Source organism: Peromyscus leucopus, chromosome 4 (assembly GCF_004664715.2).
Source record: "Peromyscus leucopus breed LL Stock chromosome 4, UCI_PerLeu_2.1, whole genome shotgun sequence".
NCBI lineage: Eukaryota > Metazoa > Chordata > Mammalia > Rodentia > Cricetidae > Peromyscus > Peromyscus leucopus.
In genome coordinates, this window is record NC_051066.1 from 97959556 (window position 1) to 97983542 (window position 23987).

Sequence of the window (23987 nt, forward strand, 5' to 3'; positions counted from 1 at the left end):
TTTACCAAAAAAAAAGGGAGGGGGCCTTGCTTACAGTCTTAGAGGCTTCGTCTATAAACATCATGGTAGGAAGCATGGCAGCATGCTGTAGGCATGGGACTGAGAGCTCACATTCTGATACACAGGCAGCAGGTAGAGAGCCTGGGACTGGTGTGAACTTTTGAAAGCTCAAAACCTACTCCCAGTGACACTTCCTCCAACAAGGCCACACCTCCTAAGCATTCAAACAGTCTACTCCCTAATTACTAAACATTCAAATACATGAGCCTGTGGGAGCCATTTTTATCCAGCCACCACAATCATCTACTAGAAAGCTAGTTTAAGGCCAACCTGAGATAACATGAAAGCCTGTTTCAAATTAACAAAATGAAGAAATCCAAATAAACTATTTATTTAATACATTTTTAGTCTTTTACTTAAGATCACATGAATTATTTGTTGTCCCACTTTAAACTGTGTTCCCTTTAACTCTGTCAGGCTAAAATAGATTTGCCTTACTCAAAATGTATAGTTCTCATAGAAGCTTCCTAAAACTAGTATATCTATTAAATCCTTTATTTAGGAATGTGTTTGTTTTCTACTCAGTACTAATTTGATTTTACAATAGTACTCTCCTAACATAAAAGCAGTTGTGATTGAAGAAGTTGCTGTGAGGAGAGAATGGAAAGGACAATACAGAAACTAGGACTAGGGAGATAGTCACTGACGTGCTTGCTGCACAGCCATGCAGGTTAAGTGTGGCCCTCCGAACCCAGGTAAAGCTGAGCATGACAACCGCCACTTGCAGTCCCGTGCAGGACCAGGAGGTGGAGACAGTCCTGCCCCTGGAGCTTACCGGCTAGCCTACTTGGTCTAATCAGAGAACCGCAGGTCCCAGTGAGAGACATTGTGTCAAAAAACAAAGTAGAAGCCAGGTGGTGGTGGCAGGGCATGCCTTTAATTCTAGCACATGAGAGGAGAAGCAGGTGAATCTCTGTGAGTTCAAGGACAGCCTGGTCTACAAAGTGAGTTCCAGAACAGCCAGGGCTACACAGAGAAACCTTGTCTCAAAAAAAAAAAAAAAAAAAAAAAAGTCCAATGGCTGGAGATGCAGCTCAGTAATACAGCAGTTGCCTAGCTGGTGAGAAACCATGGGTTTTTATTCTCAATGCTGGAAAAAAATAAAAGCCGAGACATTGATGAGCTAAAAGACATGCTGATGAGAGAGTATTAGAAAGTAACAGTTATGATTCACTGTATAGATGAAGACATAGATTTTAAAAGTGTTCAAATCCTGGTAGATCTTAGAAATTTCTAGCAGCTGTTTAGCGCTTGCAACAAGAAGAAAAAATGAGCATCTGTGTAGAAACCCACAGACAAAAAAGTTGAATAGGCTTGTAGTCAGTCAGTGGTGGAGATACTTAGCCACAGATAAGGTGGCTTTTGATAAGATAAATTAGTAAAGCTTAATAGCAAACCAGCTCTATGACCTCCCAAGGTCAGATGGTCATGAGTTTTTGCTTTTCTAAAGCAGGTCACATGAAATTGTTCTGTTAAAGAGGTACTTTTTTTTGTTTTTGTTTTTGTTTTTCGAGACAGGGTTTCTCTGTGTAGCTTTGGAACCTCTCCTGGAACTTACTTTGTAGATCAGGCTGACCTCGAACTCACAGAGCTCTGCCTGCCTCTGCCTCCCGAGTGCTGGGATTAAAGGCATGTGCCATCACCACCCAGCAAATTACATTCTTTTAATTTGATGTTTTTATTCCACAGGTTCACAACTAAACCAGAATGAAAATCCTGGTACTTCAAAACAGAACCCTTTGAATCCTCTTCAGCGCTTAATTCCAGGCTCAAACCTAGAGCGAGAACCCAGAATTCAAACAGACTCACTAAAGCAGGCCACCAGGGACAGAGTCAGTGATTTCCACAAGTTGAAGCAAAGTAAGAATCAATTGATGAATACTATGCTAACAGGAGTTCTTTAAATACAATGTATTTGTTTGTAAGACTGAATTATGATCTCATTGTTATGATCTAACAAATATGTAAAATGAGAAAGTATGGTTCTGTTAAAATTTCAAAGAAAAATAGGTTATAAATGGATAGAAACTAGTCTAAAGAAATTATAATATCATGGTCACCACTGTTAATAAATTTCAGGTGAGTTGATTTCTTAAAAATGCTTAGTTCTTGTACATTTTTGCATACTTGTGCAATGAAGTATGCTGCTTAGTTACTTCAGAGACATTGATTTTGGCAAGTTAACGTTTCTATGAATCTGTGGAACTCTAGTTAGTAGATTCTTGGGATCTGTTAGGAGGACCCATGGTAGCAGAGAGAATGTACTGTAGGAGCTGTCCCTTAGGTCATCTCCTTAACTGTGCTTTCCGTTCCATTTTCTTCTAATGGCTTCTTCTCGCCTCCAGTTCTGAGTAGACGGAAGGTTTAAAAGCTCCAGTCATGGTAGCAACTGTTTCAGAACCATAATATTGTTTGCACAAGGTTGTGTATGGGTTGAGAAGTGGACAGTATATATAATTTATTCAATACTTCTGTTGTTTTCTAACAGTTACCTATATGTATTTATATATGAATATATAGTTTAGATAATACTTGGCTTTCCATGATATTTTAAAGCATATTTGTGCATCTTGATTAAAATGATACGTAAATAATGTTTTATTTGTAAGAATTTAGCTCAAATCTTGAATATGTTGGGAAAAAACATTTTCTTAAAGTCCTACTGTGGAATTTGCATTAGTTCCTTGTTTCATTGCTGTGATAAAATCCCTGAAGAAACCCTTTGAGGAAGGGTTTATTTGGCTCACAGTTGAAGTATGGCCCATCACGTCTGGGAAGGTGTGTCAGCAGCAGCTTGAGGCAGCTGAGCTCCGCATATCCTCAGGCCAGAAGCAGAGAGTGCTGAGTGCTCTTGCTCAGCTCACTTTCTCCTTTTTATTCAGTCTGGGATCCCAACCCAGGTGTGACACCACCCACATTCAGAGTGGATCTTGCAACTTAAATTAATCTGATCTGGATAATGCTGCATAAGCATGCCAGAGGCTAGTCTCTTCAGTGAGTATAGATCCCAGCAAGTTGACAATGTTGACCATGACAAGGACAGAGGACAACATTAAACAAGAGGCTTAAAGAACTGGTCCTGGTGGCCAACACCTATACTCCTAGGCACTTTGAAGGCTGTGACAGGAGGATCACAAATTTATAGCTAACCAAGGTTAGTGAGTTCAAGGCCAGCCTGGACTGCATAGTGAAACCTTGTCTAAAAAAGGACAGCAGGAATCTGAGGGTACATCTAGGTTGATAGAGTGCTTGCCTATCGTGATGAAGCCCTGGATTTGAATCCCAGCACCACACAAACCAGGGGTGATAGTGCATACCCGTAATCTCAGCCTTTAGGAGGTACAAGGGGTATGAGTTCAAGGTTATCCTTGGTACATGTTGCATTTGGGATACATGCAATTCTCTCAAGGGAAAATAAAAAGAAGGAAAAAGAAAAAAAAAACAGGACTGGTAAGATGGCTCAGAGAGTAAGAATGGTTGCTCATAGCATGATGATCGAGTGTGATCCCCGGGACCCACACAGTGTATAAAAGAGATAACACTTTTGCAGACTGTCCTCTGACCTCGACATACATGTACTACATCACACATGTACTCATACACATACGTGCACACATACACAGATACAATAAATGTTAACAAAAAGAAGTTTACAATAATAACAAAATAGGGCCAGGCATGGTTGTGCACGCCTTTAATCCCAGAGCTTGGGAGGCAGAGGCAGGCAGATTTCTGTGAGTTCAAGGCCAACCTGGTCCATAGCTAGTTCCAGGACAGCCAGGGCTGTTATACAAAGAAACCCTATCTCAAAAACCAAATAATAAGAATAACAACAAAATAAAGTATCTTAATTTGCCACCTAGATTCATATAACATTGATTCTATAGAATTTTTTGCTAGTATTGGTTTGTGTGTATATATATATATATATATATATCTATGGTTAGGGAATGTCTGTAAATAATGCTGGCAAATTACTCTCTATAACTTATCTTAGAAGGACCCCTACTGACCCATAGGTTATTTTCTATGTATCATTAATGTATATGAAGAACTGAAATCAATGTACTCAATTTTTTAAGAAAAAATGTATATGTTTTGCCTACATGCATGTATATGCACCATATACACGCAGTGCCCCGAAGATAGTGTTCGCCTTTTAGAACTGGAGTTACAGGCAATTACAAGCCACTGTTTTAGTTCTGGGAGCAGAACCTGGGTCCTTTGCAAGAGTACCAAGTGCTCTAAACCACTCAATGTCTCTCCAGCCCTGAAAACACTGTTTTTAATTCACTGGACTTTATTTGTTATATGCCCTTTGTGGGATAATGGGAGCAGGGTCTTGCTGTATAGCTCAGGATGACCTAGAACTTGTAGTTCTCTCCCATCTCAACATCCTAAGTGGTACAGGTGTGTACCACTACACCAGCTCTCTTACATACCTTTTGATCATTTTACTTAATTATTTTTTATGTGTATGGGTGTTTTGCCTGCATGTATGTCTGGGTACCCTTATGTACCTGGTGCCTGTGGAGGCAAAAGAGGGTATCAGACCCATGGAACAAGTGTTACAGGCGTTGTGAGCCACTACCTGGGTGCTGGGAATTCAACCCAAAGCCTCTAGAAGAGAAGCCATTTTAGCTGCTGAGGTATCTCTCCAACCCCTTAACCAACAATTTTGTATTTGTCATTAAACTTTACACACATACACACACACAGATACATACATGTTCTTTGTATGTGTGCATCTGTGTGTGTGAATGTCGGCTCATGTGCCACAGTGCTTAAGTGGCCAGAGGACAACTTCAGGTTTGCTGCTCACCTCCCACTCTGGCTCTTCCCCCCGCCGTGTTTGGGGTAGGTGATGCTTTGTTGTTTTCCACTTTACACGTCAGGCCAGCCAGCTCTTGACCTTCTGGGAACTTGCCTGTCTGCCTGTCTCCCGTCTACCCATAGGACTAACTAACAATGCCTGGTTATGTGTCTGGCTTTTACAGGGACCCTGGGTCTTGAGCATACATTTACCCACTGAGTCATCTGCCTTGCCCACATACACATTTTTAACATCTATATTCCATTGTGCCTTTTACTCTTATTAAATAATTATTTCATATTTTCTTATTTTAGTTGTCATGATTATGACTTTGTTTTTTTCCCAGATTATTTATTCCTCCTACTTTTGAGTATTTCTTCAAAGAATGAGATTACTGAGTCAAGTCCTTGCTCAGCTTTGTGGCTGTTAGGTCATCACATTCTTCCTTAGAGCAGTTTGGCAGTCATGCAGCAGCTAGTGAATGTTACCTGTGACCTGTCTACACTGATTTGTATCTCTTAGAGGGTAGACAAACGCTTCCTTCAGGGTATTTGGTGGGGTGGAGGTGTAGCTCAGTAGTAGCACACTGCTCTAGCATATACAAGATCCTTGGTTCAGTCTCCAGCCCTACATTCTGATGGACTGTTTTTTTAAGATTATTTTATAATTTTTGAGACAGGATCTCACTGTATTGCCTAGGCTGACCTGAACAGTAGTTCTTCACTGGACTCACATGATCCCCTTAGCCTGGCTGCCTATGTTATTTTATGTGAGGAATTTCATTTTAATGATTTCCTGCTATATACTCTATATGTTGATTTTTTTAAACCACTTACCCTGAAAGTTTTATAGATTGTTTCTATATATTTATATGTATCTTTTAGAATAATTCAGATATTACCCTTTAATAAATGACTTTTTAATGTTTATCCTACTCTGGTGCCTTTCCTGGTAGAAGGCTTTATTTATTTATGTGTTTTCTTTAATTAATTGATTGATTGACTGATTTTTTTTTTAATGTGTATTTTGGGAGTAAAGTATGTACAGTGCCCACAGAGGCCAGAAGAGGATTCTGGGTGCTCTGGAACTGGAGTTACAGACAGTTATAAGCCACCATGTAGTTCTCATGCTAAGAACTGAACCCTCATCCTCTGGAAGAATCCTGAGCCTATTAAATTGTCATTCCCTAGTCTCTCCTAAGAGTCCCTGGTCACCACTAATCTGCTATTGTAGATATTTCTTTTTTCTTTTTTCTTATAAAGGAAACATTTCATTGTGGTGGCTCGCTTACAGTTCAGAGGTGCAGTCCATCATGGTGGGGAGCATGGTGGTACGAGGCAGAGGTGGTGCTGGAGCTGAGAGTGCTACATCGTGCAGGCAACAGGAAATCAACTGCCTATTGTAGATTTTTCAATAAATAGAATCATAAAATATGTGGCCTTAAACCAAGTGTGGTAGTGCACTCCTGTGAGCCCAGCATCTGAGATGGAGAGGCAGAAGGATCTGATGTTCAAATTTCTACCAAATGAGAAGGTGCCCTTTAGTGCCTGGCTTCTTAGCATGTTTGGAGTCTCAGTGTGGCATAGCATGTATCACTGTTTATTCCTTTATAAGCTAGATAACAATCGGTTTATGGATGCATTTTGTTTATTCATCTCTTGATGGGCACTTGATTTATTTCTACTTTTTGACTATTTTGAGTGCTGCCAAATTGAAGCACAGGTTTCTTGCTAGACACCTGTTTTCAGCTTTGGGGGTGTGTACCTAGATGTGGAATTGCTGAGTCACATAATAACTCTATGTTTAGCTGTTTTCCATAACAGCTGCACCATTTTATTAATGCATTCTGCCCTGTAATATGGAAGAGTTCCAGGGCAGGGGTATGGCTCAGTTGGTAGAATAGAATGCTTGCTTAGCATGCAGGAAGCCCAGTTCTGTTCTTGATTCTTTGTCAGCAGCACATAAAACCAGATGTACTTTTAATCTCAGCTTCCATAGTGAGTTGAAAGCCAGCCGAAACTACATTGAGACCCTGTCAAAAAAAAAAAAAAAAAAAAAAAAAGGTTGCAGTTTCCCCAATCCCTTCTCCTTCCCTGCCTCTCTTTGTCTGGATGTGATGGGTTGTCTCCTTCTCTTGTTTGTTTTCAGGCTGGGGGTCCCACCCACTGGATGTGATGGGTTGTCTCCTTCTCTTGTTTGTTTTCAGGCTGGGGGTCCCACCCACTGGATGTGATGGGTTGTCTCCTTCTCTTGTTTATTTTCAGGCTGGGGGTCCCACCCACTGGATGTGATGAGTTGTCTCCTCTCATTTGTTTGCGGACTGGGGTGGCACCCAGGCCTTGCACTGGCATCCTAGGCTTCAGTTCTTTTGGTTTTGATTTGTGTCCCTCAAGACTGAGCTCCTTGTGGTGTTCCATTTGTTTATCCTCTTTGAAGAAATGTCCATCCAAGTCCTTTGCCCAATTTTAAAATTGAATTTGGTTGTTGTTAAGTTGTAGGAATTTTTTCTTCTAATTCGTAAATTTCATTAAGAGTTTCTTATATATTGGGGATGCTATAGCTATTAGATTTCTATATGTATTGAATGCTGTAACTTAGCTATACGTCTGTAGTTTCTTTCTCTGTTTTTTGTTTGTTTGTTTTTGTTTTTTGAGATAGTATTTCTCTGTGTAGCCCTGCCTAAGTGTTCTTAGCCATTCAGCCATCTTAGCTCCTTGTTGATGCTTTGAGACAGTCTTGTTTTGTAGCTCTGATAGGCCTGAAACACAAATCAGTCCCCAGGCCTCCTGAATGTTAAAATTACAGGCATGAGCCACCATTTAGAAACCTTTTACACTTACTTATTTCGTGTGTGCATGTGTGTGCCACAGTGTGCATATGAGGGTCCAAGGACAACTTGGCAAAGTCAGTCCTCTTCTTGTGCCCTGTGGGTTCCAAGGACTGAATTGTCAGTCATTAAATTAAAAAGAGTGCTTTCAGGTAGTCCAGTAGAGGCATTTTCTCATTGAAGTTCCCTTTTCCTAGATAACTGTAGCTGTATCAAGTTGAAAGAACAACCAGGATGGGGGAGTAGTCCTTGTGGTCTATTATTCACATATTAAATTGTCTTTCTTAAACCTTGGGTGGGGGTGGACAGGGATGTTGGCACATACCTTTGATCCCAGCACTTGAGGGGCAGGGGCAGGCAGATCTCTGTGACTTTTGAGGCCATCCTAGTTTTCAAAGTGAGTTCTAGGCCAGCCACGGCATCATAGTGAGACGCTGTTTTGTTTAAGATAATAATGAGTTTCAGTGTTTTTGAGAATTTCATACAATGTGTTTTGATCATATTCAACACCACCCCCATACTCTTTGGATCCGTCTCGTTCCCTTCCCACCCAATTTTGTCTTTCACATCGCCTGAATATTCTTGTATATATAGCCTTCTGCTGGAGTGTGGTTGACTTTCCATGGGACTACACTCTTAAAGAAAATTGATTTCTCCCTTTCCCAGCAGTTATCAATTGCCAGGAGTTCCTCATCTAGAGGTGGGACTTGATGCCTACCTGCCCTCTCCCTGTTGGGACTCGTTCGTGCTGTCAACAGCTGCCCTGTTTTGTCCAGAAGCTGCTGTTTTGTTGTTGTCATGGGTCACCTCTGGCTCACACCCTTTCTTCCCCATCGTCTACAGTGACCCCTGAGCTTTGGAAGGAAGTGTTCTGATACAGATCCCACGCAGGATTGGGCATTCTGCAGTCTGATTCTCTGACCCTTGACCAGTTTGAGTATCTTTGTTCATCACCATCTACTACAAATCGGAACTTCACTGATGAGGGCTGAGAGATGCATTCATCTATGGATATCATGATAAGCCACTGGGGGTGGGTTCAGCACTATGTCTAGGAGAATAATAGTTGGAGGCTTTCCTGTAGGGCCTATGACCTGTGTAGCCACAGGTTCTTGGCTCCAATAATAATACCAGCTATGGTTTCTTCTTGTGGAGCAGGCCTTGCATTCGATCAGAAAGTGGTTACTCCCATGATGTTGATGACACCGTTGCTCCAGTGGGCCTGTCTTGCCAGACCGTTCATTGTGGTAGCTCTCAGTGTTCACGGCTGGATGAGATGGATGATGACTTTCCGCCTCCAGTAGCCTGCATAGCACCTTCCAGCACCATGGAAGCTTGCCAGTAGGGATGAAGCTTTCACATCTCCAGAATTTTACACTTGTCAGTTCCTTTAAAGTATTCTTTTATATGTATGAAGACATATATTGTAGAGCATGATGTGCTGGAGTCCAGAGGAGAACTTTATGGAGTTGGTTCTCTTTCCACCTTTTCCTGTGTTCTGGGGACTGAACTCAGGTTGCCCTCTTATGTAACAAATAAACTCCTTTACTCGATGAGCCATTTCACCTGTCTGTCAGTTCTAATTAGTATGTTGATCTGAGTCTGTGAGTTTGAGAACTACTGTTTTGCAATGGATTTGATCCTTAAAGTTTAAAAATGTTAGGATTTTTTTTTCCCCTCAAAAAATTTTTACTTACAGTTATTATATTCTTTTTCTTTGAGGTGTTGTGACTTGAATCCAAGACCTTATAGAGGGTAGGCTTCTATATCCTGAGCCCCAGTTTATTAAGTTCTAATGAATAGTTTTCAGAAAACTTAATTTATGTTGAATTGAGACTGTTTTTGGGTTGGATTTTTTTTTTAATTTTTTATTTTTTTTTTATTTTTCAAGACAGGGTTTCTCTGTGTAGCTTTGCGCCTTTCCTGGATCTTGCCCTGTATACCAGGCTGGCCTCGAACTCACAAAGATCCGCCTGCCTCTGCCTCCCAAGTGCTGGGATTAAAGGTGTACGCCACCACCGCCCGGCAAATTGAGACTGTTTACTACTATTTTACTGAACAAAACCTGTTTACTATATCAATATTAATCATGATCTTTAATCTTTATATCCAAGACTCCATACTTCCTTGGCTTTTAGTAGTCTTATGATTCTCTCTGAAATTGTTGCTCTTTAAGTTCAGGTGATACTGTATATTTACTTTTTTCCTTGTTATTTCAAACTAGAAAGTTTTTTTTTCTTGTGTTTTGTTTTTGCATGTGTGCACGTGAGGGTACTGGCACATGTATGTGCATGCATATGGAGAACTGAAATTAACATGAGGTGTCTTCCTGTGTCACTCTCTATTACTGAGGCTGAATCAATCACATCTAGTTTAGCTGGCCAGCTTGCCTCAGGGATCTTGTCTCTGCTACCTGTGTGCTGAGATTACAGGTGGTCACCTGTAATTATGAGGTAGGTGCTGGGACCCTGAACCCCAGTTCCCACTCTTACATAGCAAACACATTATTCACTGAGACATCTCCCCAAGCCTTTGCTGTGTTTTCAACTATTACTGTATATAGATAATTTAGCTTTTACAGAGACCCACTTGCCTCTACATTGTGAGTGCTTGGTACGTCTCAGTTTGTAGTTTTGTGCTACTATTTGCTCATGCATTCAGTCAATTCTTTTTTATAAGGATTTGTGAAGATACTTATTGCCAGTTGTGGAAATGATTTTCTAGAATTATTTTCATCATTCTTAACTCAAATTTCTTGCACCAACATTTCTGATAGTGTTTAAAATGTTAAATCTAATATTTTTCTTTAAGCTTAAAACTGACCTTTGTGATTAAGTTCCCCTTTATTTAAAGAGTCTAATTTTTTAAAATGCTGTCTTGAGATCTGTAGATCTATGAGTTTTACTGCCATTTCCATTTATATACTCAGATAACATCAGCAGTATTCTTATTTTCATTCAGCTTTGTTTTCCAGAGGGTGAGCATCATTGAGTTTAAACTAAAGTTTATTTTAAAGTGTAGTTTTACCTTGTAATTTTCTTCCTTTTGGATTTTATATTAGTTACTTTCATTGGTATGACCACAACATCTTGTAAGGACAACTTAAGGAGGGAAATGTTTATTTTGGCTCATAGTTCGAGGAGACAGAGTCCATTATGGTGGAAAAGGCCTGTGGCAGGGGCCTATCACAGTCAGAAAAGGTGGCAGAGGATGAATGCTGTGCTAGTAGCTTTCTCTTTTTCATTCGGAGGCCCTAGCCCCCGGGATGGTTCTATCCACACTCAGGGTGGGCCTTCCTCTTCAGTTAAACCTTTTCTAGAAATGTCCTAGACACATGCAGAGGTCTGTTTCCATCAGTGTAGAACATACTCTGAATCCAGTCAAGTGACAATGAAGATTAACCTTATATAAGACAGCCTTATCATTTTCTCATTTGTTTTTGTCTTTGTTAATTTCTCTCTCTCTCTCTCTCTCTCTCTCTCTCTCTCTCTCTCTCTCTCTCTCTCTCTCTGTTTTTTGTTTTGCTTTTTCTTTTTGAGACAGGGTCTCTCCATGTAACTGTCTGTGTGGTTCTTGCTATGTAGACCAGGCTAGCCTCCAACACAGAGATCTGTCTGCCTTTGCCTCCTGGGTACTGGGATTAAAGGCATGTGCCCTCATAACCAGATCATCTTGTTAAGTTGTTATATCATTGTCAACAATTATTATTATTAGAACTATAGAATTATTAGAACTATACTTTCTGTGTACAAAGAACCGCCAGAGATGGTCTAAGACAGCACCACTTCTCAGAGAGGCGGTGGATGACAAAGAGCAACCACTGGTCAGATTGCTATGAAGATTGCAGGTCCTGACTTAGACCTCTTTTTACATGTACCTTAAAGCTTGAGAATGCTGCTTTGGGAACATCAGCTGCGGGGGAGAGTCCAGGTCATGCACCTGTTAGGCAAGTGTTCTACTACCTACCTGCAGCTTTAAACCCAAGACTGTCACTTGGAAGTAGAGATATTCTTTAATATGCCTTTGTTCTGCTTTTAGCAAGCTCCTCCTTGTGTTTTGAAACTCTGTTGTACTGTCACATATTTGGTACAGTCCTAGTTTATGTCTGTACTATCTTGTCCACGTCGGTTTCTCTTCTCATACTACTTCAAGAGCATACTTTCACTAGTACATACAGCATGTCACACTGTTCTGTAATGGCTGTTTACTTTTCTCCCTTCTCTGCTGAAATGATAACATCAGTAGGGTGAGAGTGTATTACTTTGTGTTCTCCCAGCCTAGCAAGCATTTGTTAAATGCTGATAAAATTGTCCTATCAGTATTTGAATTTTGTATTTCTTTAGATAAGCAATGAAATTATTTATTTAATACATAATCATACTTAATATACAACTAATGTTTTCATTTTATATTTTTTGGTGTAAGATTATTAGCACTAAACAGGGTTTCTGTGTGTAACAGCCCTAGCTGTCCTGGAACTAGCTCTATAGACCAGGCTGGCCCTGAACTCAGAGATCTGCCTTTTGTATTCTAGACAAGTGGTCTAACACTAAACTTTACTCCCAGCCCTCATCTGTTTGTGGATTAGATCTTACTGTACCTGGAGTGTCTACTTTTACATTTTGGAGTGCATGTATTTGTGTATCAGGGAGAGAGAGTCAGGCAGGGCAGAAGACGGCCCGTTACCTGCTGAGCCATCTCACTGGCCCATTTGTGCTTTTAATGTCCAGTAATTAAACAGCTTTTTCCATGAGGTATTGTGTTTATCACCCTTCTTGAATTTTCAGTGTTATGAAAGTGTATAATGATTTGACATAGACCAACTTCTTTAAGCTCCATTGACATTTAAAAAACCTGACCTAGGAGACAGGAAGGGATAACCTAGGGTTTTTTTCAAGGCAAACTAGGAAGAATCTGATGTGTACTGTCTGCCCTGCTTCCTTAGATGTTCGTGGCTGTGGCAAGTCAGTGTTACTAGAAGAGTTTGAAGTAGCCTTCAGATGGTGTTTGTCTTACAGTGCAAAGAGAACTTAGCTTTAAAAAGAGTCTCAAATTAGTCATGAATGATATATAGCAGTAAATAACTACAAATTTCAAGTGTGTATTATATTTACTCTCTCCCTAAAATGTCACTTTCAACCAGTACTTACAGTAATGAAATCATATGCCTTTAATCCCAGCACTCAGGAGGCAGAGGCAGGCAGAACTCTTGAGTTTTTTAGGCCAGCCTGGTCTATAGGACAGGGACAACCAGGGCTACACAGAGAAACCCTGTCTCAAAAAAAAAAAGGAAAGAAAGAAAGAAAGAAGAAAGGAAGGGGGGAGAGAGGAAGAGAGAGAGGTTGTAGGTCATTAGAAAGGATATTCTAAACATGGCATCCTTTTCTTTAAGAAAACTTTCAAATCACCAACCTGAGCTACACAGACTTTCTCTCAACAAAACAAAAACAAAAACACATTAATCTTTTTGTAGTTCTGGCTGTCCTGGAATTTGCTCTGTAGATCAGGCTGACCTTGAACTCAGAGATACTCCTGCCTCTCTGCCTTCCATGTGCTAAGATTAAAGATGTGTGCCACCACCACCTCCAGAAAACATTATATCTTAACAGGAAACACGAAACACAGAAGCGAAATTGTTGAAAAAATTTTATTTGGGGGTACAAGCAGGGATAGAGTTGCTGCTACTCAGCCCACTATTCTCTTGAAGTATGATCATTAAACTTGTTTTTTAAAGGTATTTTGAGTCTTCATTCTTAATTACCTTTGTATAATCTTCATAAAATGTATTCTTTTGTGACCAGTACCTGAAAGTTGCTGGGTTTCCCTTACCTACTTTCTCATCTGTCTTCAGTATAGGTCCCTTCTTTTCTGCTCTTTACTCTTGAATTAATCCTCTACCTACTTCACAGGCCGATTCTTTGATGAAAATGAATCCCCTGTTGATCCGCAGCATGGCTCTAAACTGGCGGATTATAATGGGGATGATGGTAACGTAGGTGAGTATGAGGCAGACAAGCAGGCTGAGCTGGCTTACAATGAGGAAGAAGATGGTGATGGTGGAGAGGAAGACGTCCAAGGTGAGCGTGGCCTGGCTTCCATGCTGTGACCGTGAAACTCACCTTTTAGGTTTTTGGTTGAATTTGTATAGAATTTCCCCCACTTACAATCATAGCAGTAGCTTAATCTTAACTCAAAAGATTCTGTGTAATTTTTCAGTTTTGAGAACTATTTTATGATAGTAAACGTTTAGCTATGAGTAATTGGAAGGGTCTTTATTTTCAATTTTAGATTGTCTTATATATATATTATTGATGTAGTGATCATTTGAAATGCTGAGTCCTCAAAATTTTTACGATTAAATTGTTTGAAATGACTCTAGGCTAAGGCAAATACTTCCACAAAGTATCTTTTTTTAAATCTCATTGGAGAATACTTATGATTGTAAGTATATACAAGTATTACCCAGACAGCCTTTTTGTTAAAGCAAAGCCTCAACGGAAATGGTCTCCTTAAGGAACAGAAATTTACTCTGCTGCTGATCGGACATGACAAGGCAAAGTGTTCTGAGAACTTTAACTTTTATATTTAATGCAGGGTTTGTAAGATTTAGCTTCATGTTTAATACACAGATTCAACACGTTTTTTCTTGTTAACTATTGCTTCTGAGCTTTTAATGTGGTGAAAGTTCAGAATCTTACCTGCATGCATGCCTCAGACCACACTGCTGTGCTGTAATGAGGCTTTGGGATTCTTTTCTGCCTGCTTGTGTTCAGTAGTATTTATGGAGTTTTAAAGTCTTTTCTATTAAAGTTGCCTATGATCTTAGGGTATAAAATATAAGATTTTTGTAATACAATGCATGAGTTTTCTGGGGTAACCAGTTTTGATTTCTTACTTCTTTTTATAGTTATAAATTTTACTTAGGTTCAAGACAAGAATTATTTTTTTAAACTTAGAAAATAATATAATTGCCCTGGAATACCATATAGTTAATATAAAAGGAAAAACTAGTGATCTGACTTCCTAGGCATTATTTTGTGGTCCACTCTGGTTTGGGTATAAATATAGTTTTTGTAAAAAAAAAAAAGGGGGGGGAGATTAATAGGTACTGGAAGTTCTATTAGGACATCATCTCATCCTTCTCTCATAAAGTTTTTCTTTTCTCATTGCTTTTGTGATTTTTATTGGATTATATTTGTTTGTCTTTATCTGTAACACGTGATGCCTTTTTTCATGCACCTGTCATGTCACCAATCAGATTGTAAACTCATGAGGAACAGGAATTTTCACTTGTTTTACCTTTCACTTTAGTTGTGTTCTTTGTTGTGCCTGCTCCCCCATAACGTTTGTACTCAGGGCCACAGCGTGCTACTGACTGACTGACTGCTAATGCTGGGCTTTCTCATGGGCTCTGTTCTTGTAACCGACTGGTCACAGCTTGCTTGTTTGCACTTGGAGGAGTTTTTTTCCCCCTTAAGGATCTCTATCATTTAACTAAATAATTTTGAGGTTTTTTATGAGATAGTTAATTTCAAGTATTATTAATAATTCTTACATTTTTGCCTGTTTTGAGCCTGATAATTTTTAATCACAGAATTTCGTTTAATATTTGTATCAGTTTTATGCACATGAGTGATTTATCTTCAGTGACTTCTCTCTCCTTCTTGTATCCTCCCCACATCCATTTCTTATTACTGCTATGCTTTTCCTTTCACACACACACACACACACACACACACACACACACACACACACACAAAATTCATTGGTTCTAAGGAATATAAGAGGCCTAAGATATTTTCAGTGAAGTAGGGAGGTGGTTTTTTCCCCCCTTAGGATCTCTTGTAACCCAGGCTCACCCTTGGTATATAGTTGAGGGCAACCTTGAACTCTTGATCCTCCTGCCTCCATCTCCCAAGTGCTGAATTACAAGCATCTGCCAACACATCCAGCTTTTGTGGTGCTGGGGGAGAAACCCAGGGCCTCACAGGTAGTAGGTGAGCACTCTACCAACTAAGCCACATCCCCAGTTCTAAATTTTTTACTTCAGTATTTTCAAGTAAATCTTACTTGAGTTGAGAGTTGCTACTTAATGTTTATCTTATTTTGGTATCCACTAGTAATAGTAGAGACTCATCACAGATCAGAAATAAGCAGGAACAGCAGCCCCAGTAAAGGGAAATAAATTGAATAAACTGACTATAACAGAAGTATTTTAAAGACCTAAAATAATTTCAGAAATATTTGTAAGATTAGGTTCATTATTAACTGTCCAAAGGGCAGGGGAGGTGGGGAGACTTAGCCACAACTTAACAAGTTAGATTCCAGGTGTTATTGCAAGGTCAGAATTTGCAGAGTTGAAATCATTTTGTCACTGTGTCAATATAATTATAATGCTTTTACAGCCCAAGCAGGTCTTAAAATTGAGTGAGTAGTGGGGGCTGGAGGACAAAACCACGTGTTGGACTTAGAGTTAAATCACATAGATATTCTGTGCAGTTTTGTCATCTAGAACTAAAATGTGGCCCTCATACAATTCCGATTTCAAAATGCCTGAGGCACTCTACTCCCAAACTCAAGAAAGAGAAATATTTTTGCCACTGTTGGAATCTTATGACCAAAAATAAAAACAAACAAACCCTGAAGTGTGGCTGAGCATGGTGGCCCACACACATAATCCCAGCACTCAGGAAGCTGAGACAGGATAACAGAGAGAGCGCTAGGCTATTCTGAGCTACAGAACCACCCCTTTTCTTTTGCTTTAAATTTTTTGATATTTTATGTGTGTGTCTGTTTTGGCTCCTTGTGTGTCTGGTGCCAGAAGAGAACAGAAGTGGGTGTTGTATCCCCTGGAACTGGAGTTACAGATGGTTGTGAGCCACCATGTAGGTACAGAGAACTGAACCTGGGTCCCCTAGAAGAGCAGCTAGTGCTCTTACTGCTGAGCAATCTCTCCAGCACCAAGACCTTGAGAGAAAGAAAGGAGGAGGAAGGAGAGCCTTCAGAAGCATCGGTAAGGTTCTTCAGGCATGGTCTGCTCTGCTGAGTGTGGATCAGTTTCTTGAGGCATGAGGTATAAAGGGTTAGAGACTCCAGCTGAAGCCTAAGATTCTGTTAAATACACTTTGACTGGGATCTCAAACAAGTCAGGATTGGGAAATGGCAGCTTTGGCCAATAGGAAGCTAAAGCATTCCAGCCTTACTCTGTTCTGGAGTCAGCACTATTACTACTACCTCCAGTGTTTGCCTCATTTTCCTGTGTTGATAATAATGACATTTTTATTCAAATTCTTAGAGTACCCTAAAGGAAATAATTTATTTGCATTAGTATAAAAATTTGAAAAGAGTAACTCTGGAAACACTGCCTCTGATAGATAACAAATCTTTTAGTTTATTCTTTTTCTTTGTTTTGCTCTGCTTTGCTTTTCAAGACAGGGTTTTTCTGTGTAGCCCCAGCTATCCTGGAACTCACTCTATAGACCAGGCTGGCCTCAAACTCAAAGAGATCCACCTGCCTCTGCCTCCCAAGTGCTGAAATTAAAGGCGTGTGCCACCGTTGCCCAGCGGGATTTCATTCTTTATTCTTATAAGAAGGTGGAAACTTGGGCTGGAGAGATGGCTCAGAGGTTAAGAGCACTGGCTGCTCATCCAGAGGTCCTGAGTTCAATTCCCAGCAACCACATGGTGGCTCACAATCATCAATAGTGAGATCTGGTACCCTCTTCTGACACACAGGCATAATGTATACATAATAAATAAATCTTTAAAAAAAAAAAAAAGGTAGAAACTTGGGGCTGTTCTTCAGAGGACCTGGGTTCAATGCCCAACATCCACATGGTAGTTCACAGCCATTTGTAACTCCAGTTCCAGGGGATCCAACATCCTCTTCTGGCCTCCAGCCCATGTAGGTTGGGCACAGACAAAACTCTCACATACATAAAATTTTTAAAGATTTGTTATTTTTAAGTGTGTGTGGTTTGTGTGTGTCTTTGTTATCAGATCCCCTGGTACTAGAGTTACAGATAATTGTAAGCCACCTGTTGTGGGTGCTGAGAACTGAACTCAGGTCCTCTGGAAGAGCAGCAAGTGCTCTTAACTGCTGAACTATCTTTCCAGGTCAAAAATAAAAGTCTTTTTTAAAAGAAGGTAAAAATTTGTAAATTTCCTTTACTCTTTAATCGCAAAGAAGTTCCCAGTTTATTTGTAAATAATAAACAGTAAGCACTGTTTATATACAGAAGCTTAGCCAAGTATTTCATCCCAGTGATGAAAAGCCTGGATTCTAATTCTCTCTCATAATTCCCACAACTATAAAGCAGAAGTACATGTACTTATCTAGCAGAAGTTGTATTGACTATATGATATCAATCAGCACTTAAAACAGAGTACTTCATTCTATAAAGCACTAAGTGTTTGCTCAATAATTTTTTAAATAAAAGAAAAGCTAGAATTTTCTCTCTGGATTGCTTCCTTTTGAAAGATAGTTGTCCTCTGCCCTGTGGGTGAGCTTGTGACTTTGTGGGGCCTCAGTGTCTGAGGAGCTCTTTAGTTGCTAGTCCTTTCTTACATCACTGACATCACAAATGATGGGTATCTCTCTGGTTATATTTCCTTGGTTGTTTCCTCGTGGTTAAGTCCTGTGAAATTCTTGAAGTCAGTGTATAAGCATCATATCAAAATTGTGCTAAAGTGGGACTGGAGCTATCTAGCTCAGTGGTAGAGTGCTTGTCCAGCTCCTGAGATTAGTCCTTAGTTACAACGTGCACACATGTACAAGTAAAGAGCATAGATTTAGTTTACCTAACTTCATATTTATAGAGGACTTTGCAAACAGAAACTGCAGGTATGTCATTTTATTCTGAAATAGGACAGTCCTTGTTGTACTGAGAAGGTGCAATGCAGGTCCAAAGAATAGGAACTAGACTGTGTTTTGATCCAGTAACAAATTTCAGTGTTTTCTGTTCCTAGAACCTTTGCTTTTATCTCATTTTCTCTATGTATTTATTCATATAAAAATTCAGAAAAGTAACAACATTTTTTCTGCAATAACTTTTGTGTTGACTTTCTCAAAATGTTCCATTGCTCCATAGTGATTGTCTTCATTTAATTACTAATGTCTTGGAAGATATGTTCAAAGGCATAGATTGAGGCCTCATAACTCAGGTTCTCCAGAGGGCATTCTGGAAAAGTGTCCATGATTCTTTCCCCTTTTAAAACCAAAGATAGTTTTGGTATATTTTTTTCTAAGTGTGGTTTTCGATTTTGTTTTTTTATAAGAAAGTGATTTTCATAATTATAACACACAAATGTGAATATAGTACAACTTAAGCCTTTACAAATGTTATAATAGATCCTGGTGCATTTTACTTTAGAGATATGTGATCATCAAGCAAGGCCTGGTGGCACAGGCCTCTAATCCCAGCTCTTGTGTAGACAGAGGACAGGGGATTGCAAGTTCAAGACCAGCCTGTGCAACTTTTAGTGAGATGCTGTCTCAAAAAGTAAAAGCAGTCTAGGGGGATGGCACAGTGAGCAGAGCCCTGGGTACATGTGTAGCACCACAAAACAGATGAAAAACAGATGAGCCAACATATATAAACAGGCTGAGGATGTAGTTCAGTGGTAGAGAACTTGACAAGTTCAGTCCATTAGCACTCCCTCCTAAAAAACAAAAAAGTAATCAGTTTTAAGAATATGGTACAAAGTTGGCTTGTTTGTCTTAAAAGATCAAGATAGCACATGGAAGGTTGAAACAGGAAGATTGTGAGTTCAAGGCCATCCTGAGCTACATAGTGAAATTGTTTCAAAAACAAACTGTTGGATCTGGGAAGAGTTGAGGTGTGGGGAGTGGGAGTCAATATGATCAAAATACATGTATGAAATTTTCAAAAAGAATTAATAAAAAAACTTTAATTCAATATAATTAAGATTCAAAGATGATCCCTAATTTATAATGATCCAGTGTATGATTTTTCGGCTTTCCAATAGTAAAGCGACAATTCCACAGGAGTCTGCTTAAGGACTATTAGGGAATTTATTAGGATATAAATTGAGGAAATACGCTCATGAACACAGAACTGAGTAGACAGCTGAAGTCATCCTCTGATCTGATCGAGAGCAAATCCACCTGGCATTTGATCACACCAGGAAGCAGGAAACAGAGAAGGAACCTTGTGACCCCCTCTCCCTTTCCTTTCAAGAGGTCCTGTACAATGGCAAGCAGCACCACCTCCTTTCCTGCCATACAGCCCAAGGTCATGAGCGGAGCAAATACCACTCCACAGTAGTACATACAAAAGCATGCAGGCACTCTGCTCTTCATTTTCAGTATGGTATTCAATAAATCATGGGAGATACCAAAAAATAAATAATAAAATGAGGCATTGAACAAAGAGAGCCACCTCCTCAGGCTCTACTTAAACTTCTTTTCATTCTTTTCTTCTTTTTTGGTTTTTGGTTTTTCTTTTTTTCTTTGGTTTTTCGAGACAGGGTTTCTCTGTAGCTTTGCGCCTTTCCTGGAACTCACTCTGTAGCCCAGGCTGGCCTCGAACTCACAGAGATCCACCTGGCTCTACCTCCCGAGTACTGGGATTAAAGGCGTGTGCCACCACTGCCCGGCCTTGTTTTTCGTTTTTCGAGACAGAGTTTCACTTTGTAGCCTTGGCTGTCCCGGACTCAGTCTGTAGCCCAGGCTGGCCTTGAACTCACAGAGATCTGCCTGCCTCTACTTCCCAAGTGCTGGGACTAAAGGCATGTGCCACCACCACCTGGCTCTTCCTCTCATTCTTATTGTAACATAATTTTAGTTATTTTGAGCAGTTATATTTAAATTTTTTTTATTTTTTTTAAAAGGGCTTGTTATTGAGATAAACCAACAGTACAAAAATGGCAGCTGACATATAAGGAGACTATAGCCAGAGAAGTCATTACTGCAGGGCACTCGTTAGTCATTTAATACAGCTGTTCAAAGAGGCTTTGAGGGGCTAACAATTGTTTTTGTTTTGTTTTGTTTTTTTCTAAGGAAGAGTTAAGTTTTGGTTAGTGTGCTACATTTAAAAAGTCAAGAGAAAGCTATTTGTAGAGAACTTCACTGAAGTGTTCTATGTTGGGACTGAGAACTTATATGCTCTTATTTTCTGATTTTTTTTCATGACCACTATAGATTATCTTTATAATTTGAGATGATGGTGGTGGGTTTTTGAGAGTGTCTCCAATAGCCTTAGGCCATCCTGGAACTGGCCCTGGAGTTAGGAATGACCTGAAAGTCTGACCTCATGCACAACACTAGCTCTTCAGTCCTGGGGATTCCTAACATTTTGTTAGCTCTATCTATTGTACATTTGTCTGTACATACATGTCAGAGATGGTTCTTGTTTCTTTTTAGGTTGAGGATGGTTGCTATGTTTTGTTTCTTTGAGATAGGGTCTCATGTAGCCCAGGTTAACCTCAAGCTCTCTATGTAGTCCAAGTCTTGAACTCCTGATCCTTCTGCCTCCAATTCTGCCCTAGTGCTGGGATTACAGGTGTGAGCCACCATGCCCAACTCCGAATGTTTGTTGAAATTAAGTCTCGCAGAGTAGTGATAGACTTTTCACTCTTCAGCCATGGGCCAAGAAACAGTCCAGTTCAGATAACAGAGAAGAAAGGAGAAAGATTGCTGTAAAGCTGAAAACCTGGAGACAGTGTGAAGCGGTCTGGCTGCGGCAACTTTGGACCCTGTTCTTGATATATATTATTTTGTTTGCAGATGATGAAGAGCGAGAGCTTCAGATGGATCCTGCAGACTATGGCAAACAGCGCTTCAATGATGTCCTTTAAGTCTAAGGGATGCTCAAAACCCAAAGTGCTGCGCAGTGAATCATCTCTACTTGTCAATTTTGACTTCTGTTGTAAAGATCAGTCGTCGTATCAGTTGTAAAGATACATTGAGATAGATTTAAGGAAATTTTAATGAAGGAATGTACCAATGTACATATGTGAACTTTTTCATATTGTATTATCAAAGCAGATACTTTTTTGGTTACAACACAGCTGAGCCAAAAACAGTTAATCTTTGCATTTAAAGCAAACTAATGTAAATTTCACATTTTATTGAACCTAATTTTTTTTCACAAAAAGACAAACGGGAACAAATGTTTGTACAGGTTATATGCTGCACATAGTATAATGGCAGTGAGAAGTTAGTTACTCAGCTGAAAACTCTAAACACTAATACGTTTTTTGTTACCCGCCCCCCCCCCCCCCCCAGGTGTCCTCTACTGCCCCTCATTTCACACTCTTTAAAGAGTTACACTAGAATAGTTACACACAAAGGTGGGGACCTAGATGCCAAACAGTGGGCAATGTGTGTACAGAATGACCTCCCTGCTCCTTTTATTTTACTCAAGGAAAGTCCAAGTCATCATAACAATATTTATAAGTTATTCCTTACTTAGTTCTTGAAGTTGCGGAATGCATGATTGACAATGAATTTTTATTTTTTCAAGTAATGCCAGTACTGTTTAACTGTAGTCAGCACTGGCTAAAATTGGTTATATTTTCAGAGTTGAATCTGGTGAGTATATTCACCGTTTACATGACAGATCCTGAAAGGGACGAAATCCACCTTGAAATGAGGCTGCGATCAGTACAGCAAAGCTTTTCTAGTAGTTTTAATGATTGTATTTGATTAGACTTTTCCAGGACTACTAAGTAAGGGACTTTAACAGGTTTTTATTAAGGAATGGATGAATAGAAGTACCGTGAAGTCTACAGCTGTTTTATTGAAATAGCCGAAAACTTTGTAATAAAAATGAATATTTGTAATTCATGTTAGTTAAGAACCCACCAAGCTCATTTGCTAGACTTACTGAATTATTTTCAGTGTATTGTGTCTTTTGCCGTTATTTCATTAGGATGTATAAGCTAGCTAATCCTTCTTTTCTGGTTTCAAGCACTTTTAATTTTTTTTAGTGTTCCCTAAAAATGAAAGGTATTGATGATAAGGGGGGGAATGTAAGGCTGTAAACCCCGTTTTTTAGAAGGGCTGCTTTAATTGCACATAAACATGAACTACTGGGAGTGATATGGCTCAGTGGTGTGAGGCCTAGGTTTGATTCCCAGCACTGAAAATGACAACAAAGTAAACACACATGAAAAGCCATCTATAGAAGAAATGATTGTTCACTTGCTGAGAGACTTAAGTTCTTATAATTCAGTCCAAAGTTACTTAATGGCCAGGAAAAGATGGAGTGATTTATTAAAATTTGTTTTTCTGCTATATCAGATTATCCAGTGTTGAGGAGACAGAGACAGATGGGTCCGTGGAGCTCGCTGGCCAGCCATCCTGGCCTAATTAGCAAGTTCCAGGACCCAGTAAGGGACAGCTTGTGAGGAACACCCCACACACACAGGTTGACCTCTGGCCTTTCTATATGTGCACCTGCACCTGCCCGCACGTAACTGCTTGTGCACACAGAGACTCTCATACACACACCAAGAAACCAGACAGTTCATACTTCGGTTGTCAGTAAAGTCAGGCCTCCGGTAAAAAAGTATGATGACTACATTAAAATGTAGTCAAAGGGAGTGATGCACATCCACAACAGTTAGCAGGGGGAGCCAAATCTACAAATGCCTAGAGATACTTCATACTTGATATTGTAGAACTGGATAGACAAAAGCATAAGGTCTCCTGCCAATTCCATTGTCATAAAAACGGTCAGTTGGTTGTATGGTAACTATCCATACACAGCAAAAACTTCATTTAGCAGCCTAGACATTTTATAAACTGGGGAATGTTGGACCAACTGATATTTCTGACTGTATTAACATTGTAGTGCTGTAAAGTACTATGTGGATCTCTTTAAATTGTGACATTCTACAGTCTGCATTAGACATGGTGTTTTGTTTTGTTTACAGTGTTTTACTTCTGCCTTAAGAATTAGGGTTGTTTGTTTTGTTTTAATGTATTTTTGCCCTGAATTAAGTGTTAATTTGACAGGAACGCTGCTTTTAAAAATCTTACTGGGTTCTAATAAATTAAAAGTTAAACTTGTTTCACAGTTTTGATTTTGCTAGATATATATAAAATTACATGAATGTAAACATTTGCATCTTGATACTGAAATTTGAATAAATGTTAGCATTTATTTTAAGTTAAACTGAACTACATGAGTAGGGTTGTTTACAGTAGGGCCAGCTTATTTGGCAAAGGTAGAAAGTCTTCTGTGTGAATAAGTAAATAAGATGGACAAGGTCTGTTCTAGAGCTTACATTCAAATGGAAGCAGTCAGCACCCAAATGAAT

The 23987-nt window shown here is 39.5% G+C and overlaps 1 protein-coding gene across 2 annotated transcripts in view; it reads left to right on the forward strand.

Annotated features, from left to right (window-relative positions):
• Nucleotides 1–23738, forward strand: part of Golm2 (golgi membrane protein 2) — a 72685-nt gene extending 48947 nt beyond the window's left edge. The window contains exons 8-10 of one of the 2 annotated variants that reach the window (XM_028878726.2): nt 1750–1920; nt 13610–13777; nt 21448–23738. In XM_028878726.2, the coding sequence (XP_028734559.1) occupies nt 1750–1920; nt 13610–13777; nt 21448–21518 (410 nt within the window). In that variant the 3' untranslated portion in view covers nt 21519–23738. The remainder of the gene's footprint in view (nt 1–1749; nt 1921–13609; nt 13778–21447) is intronic. The other variant, XM_028878727.2, reaches the window with a different exon arrangement.
• The last annotated feature ends 249 nt before the right edge of the window (nt 23739–23987 follow it).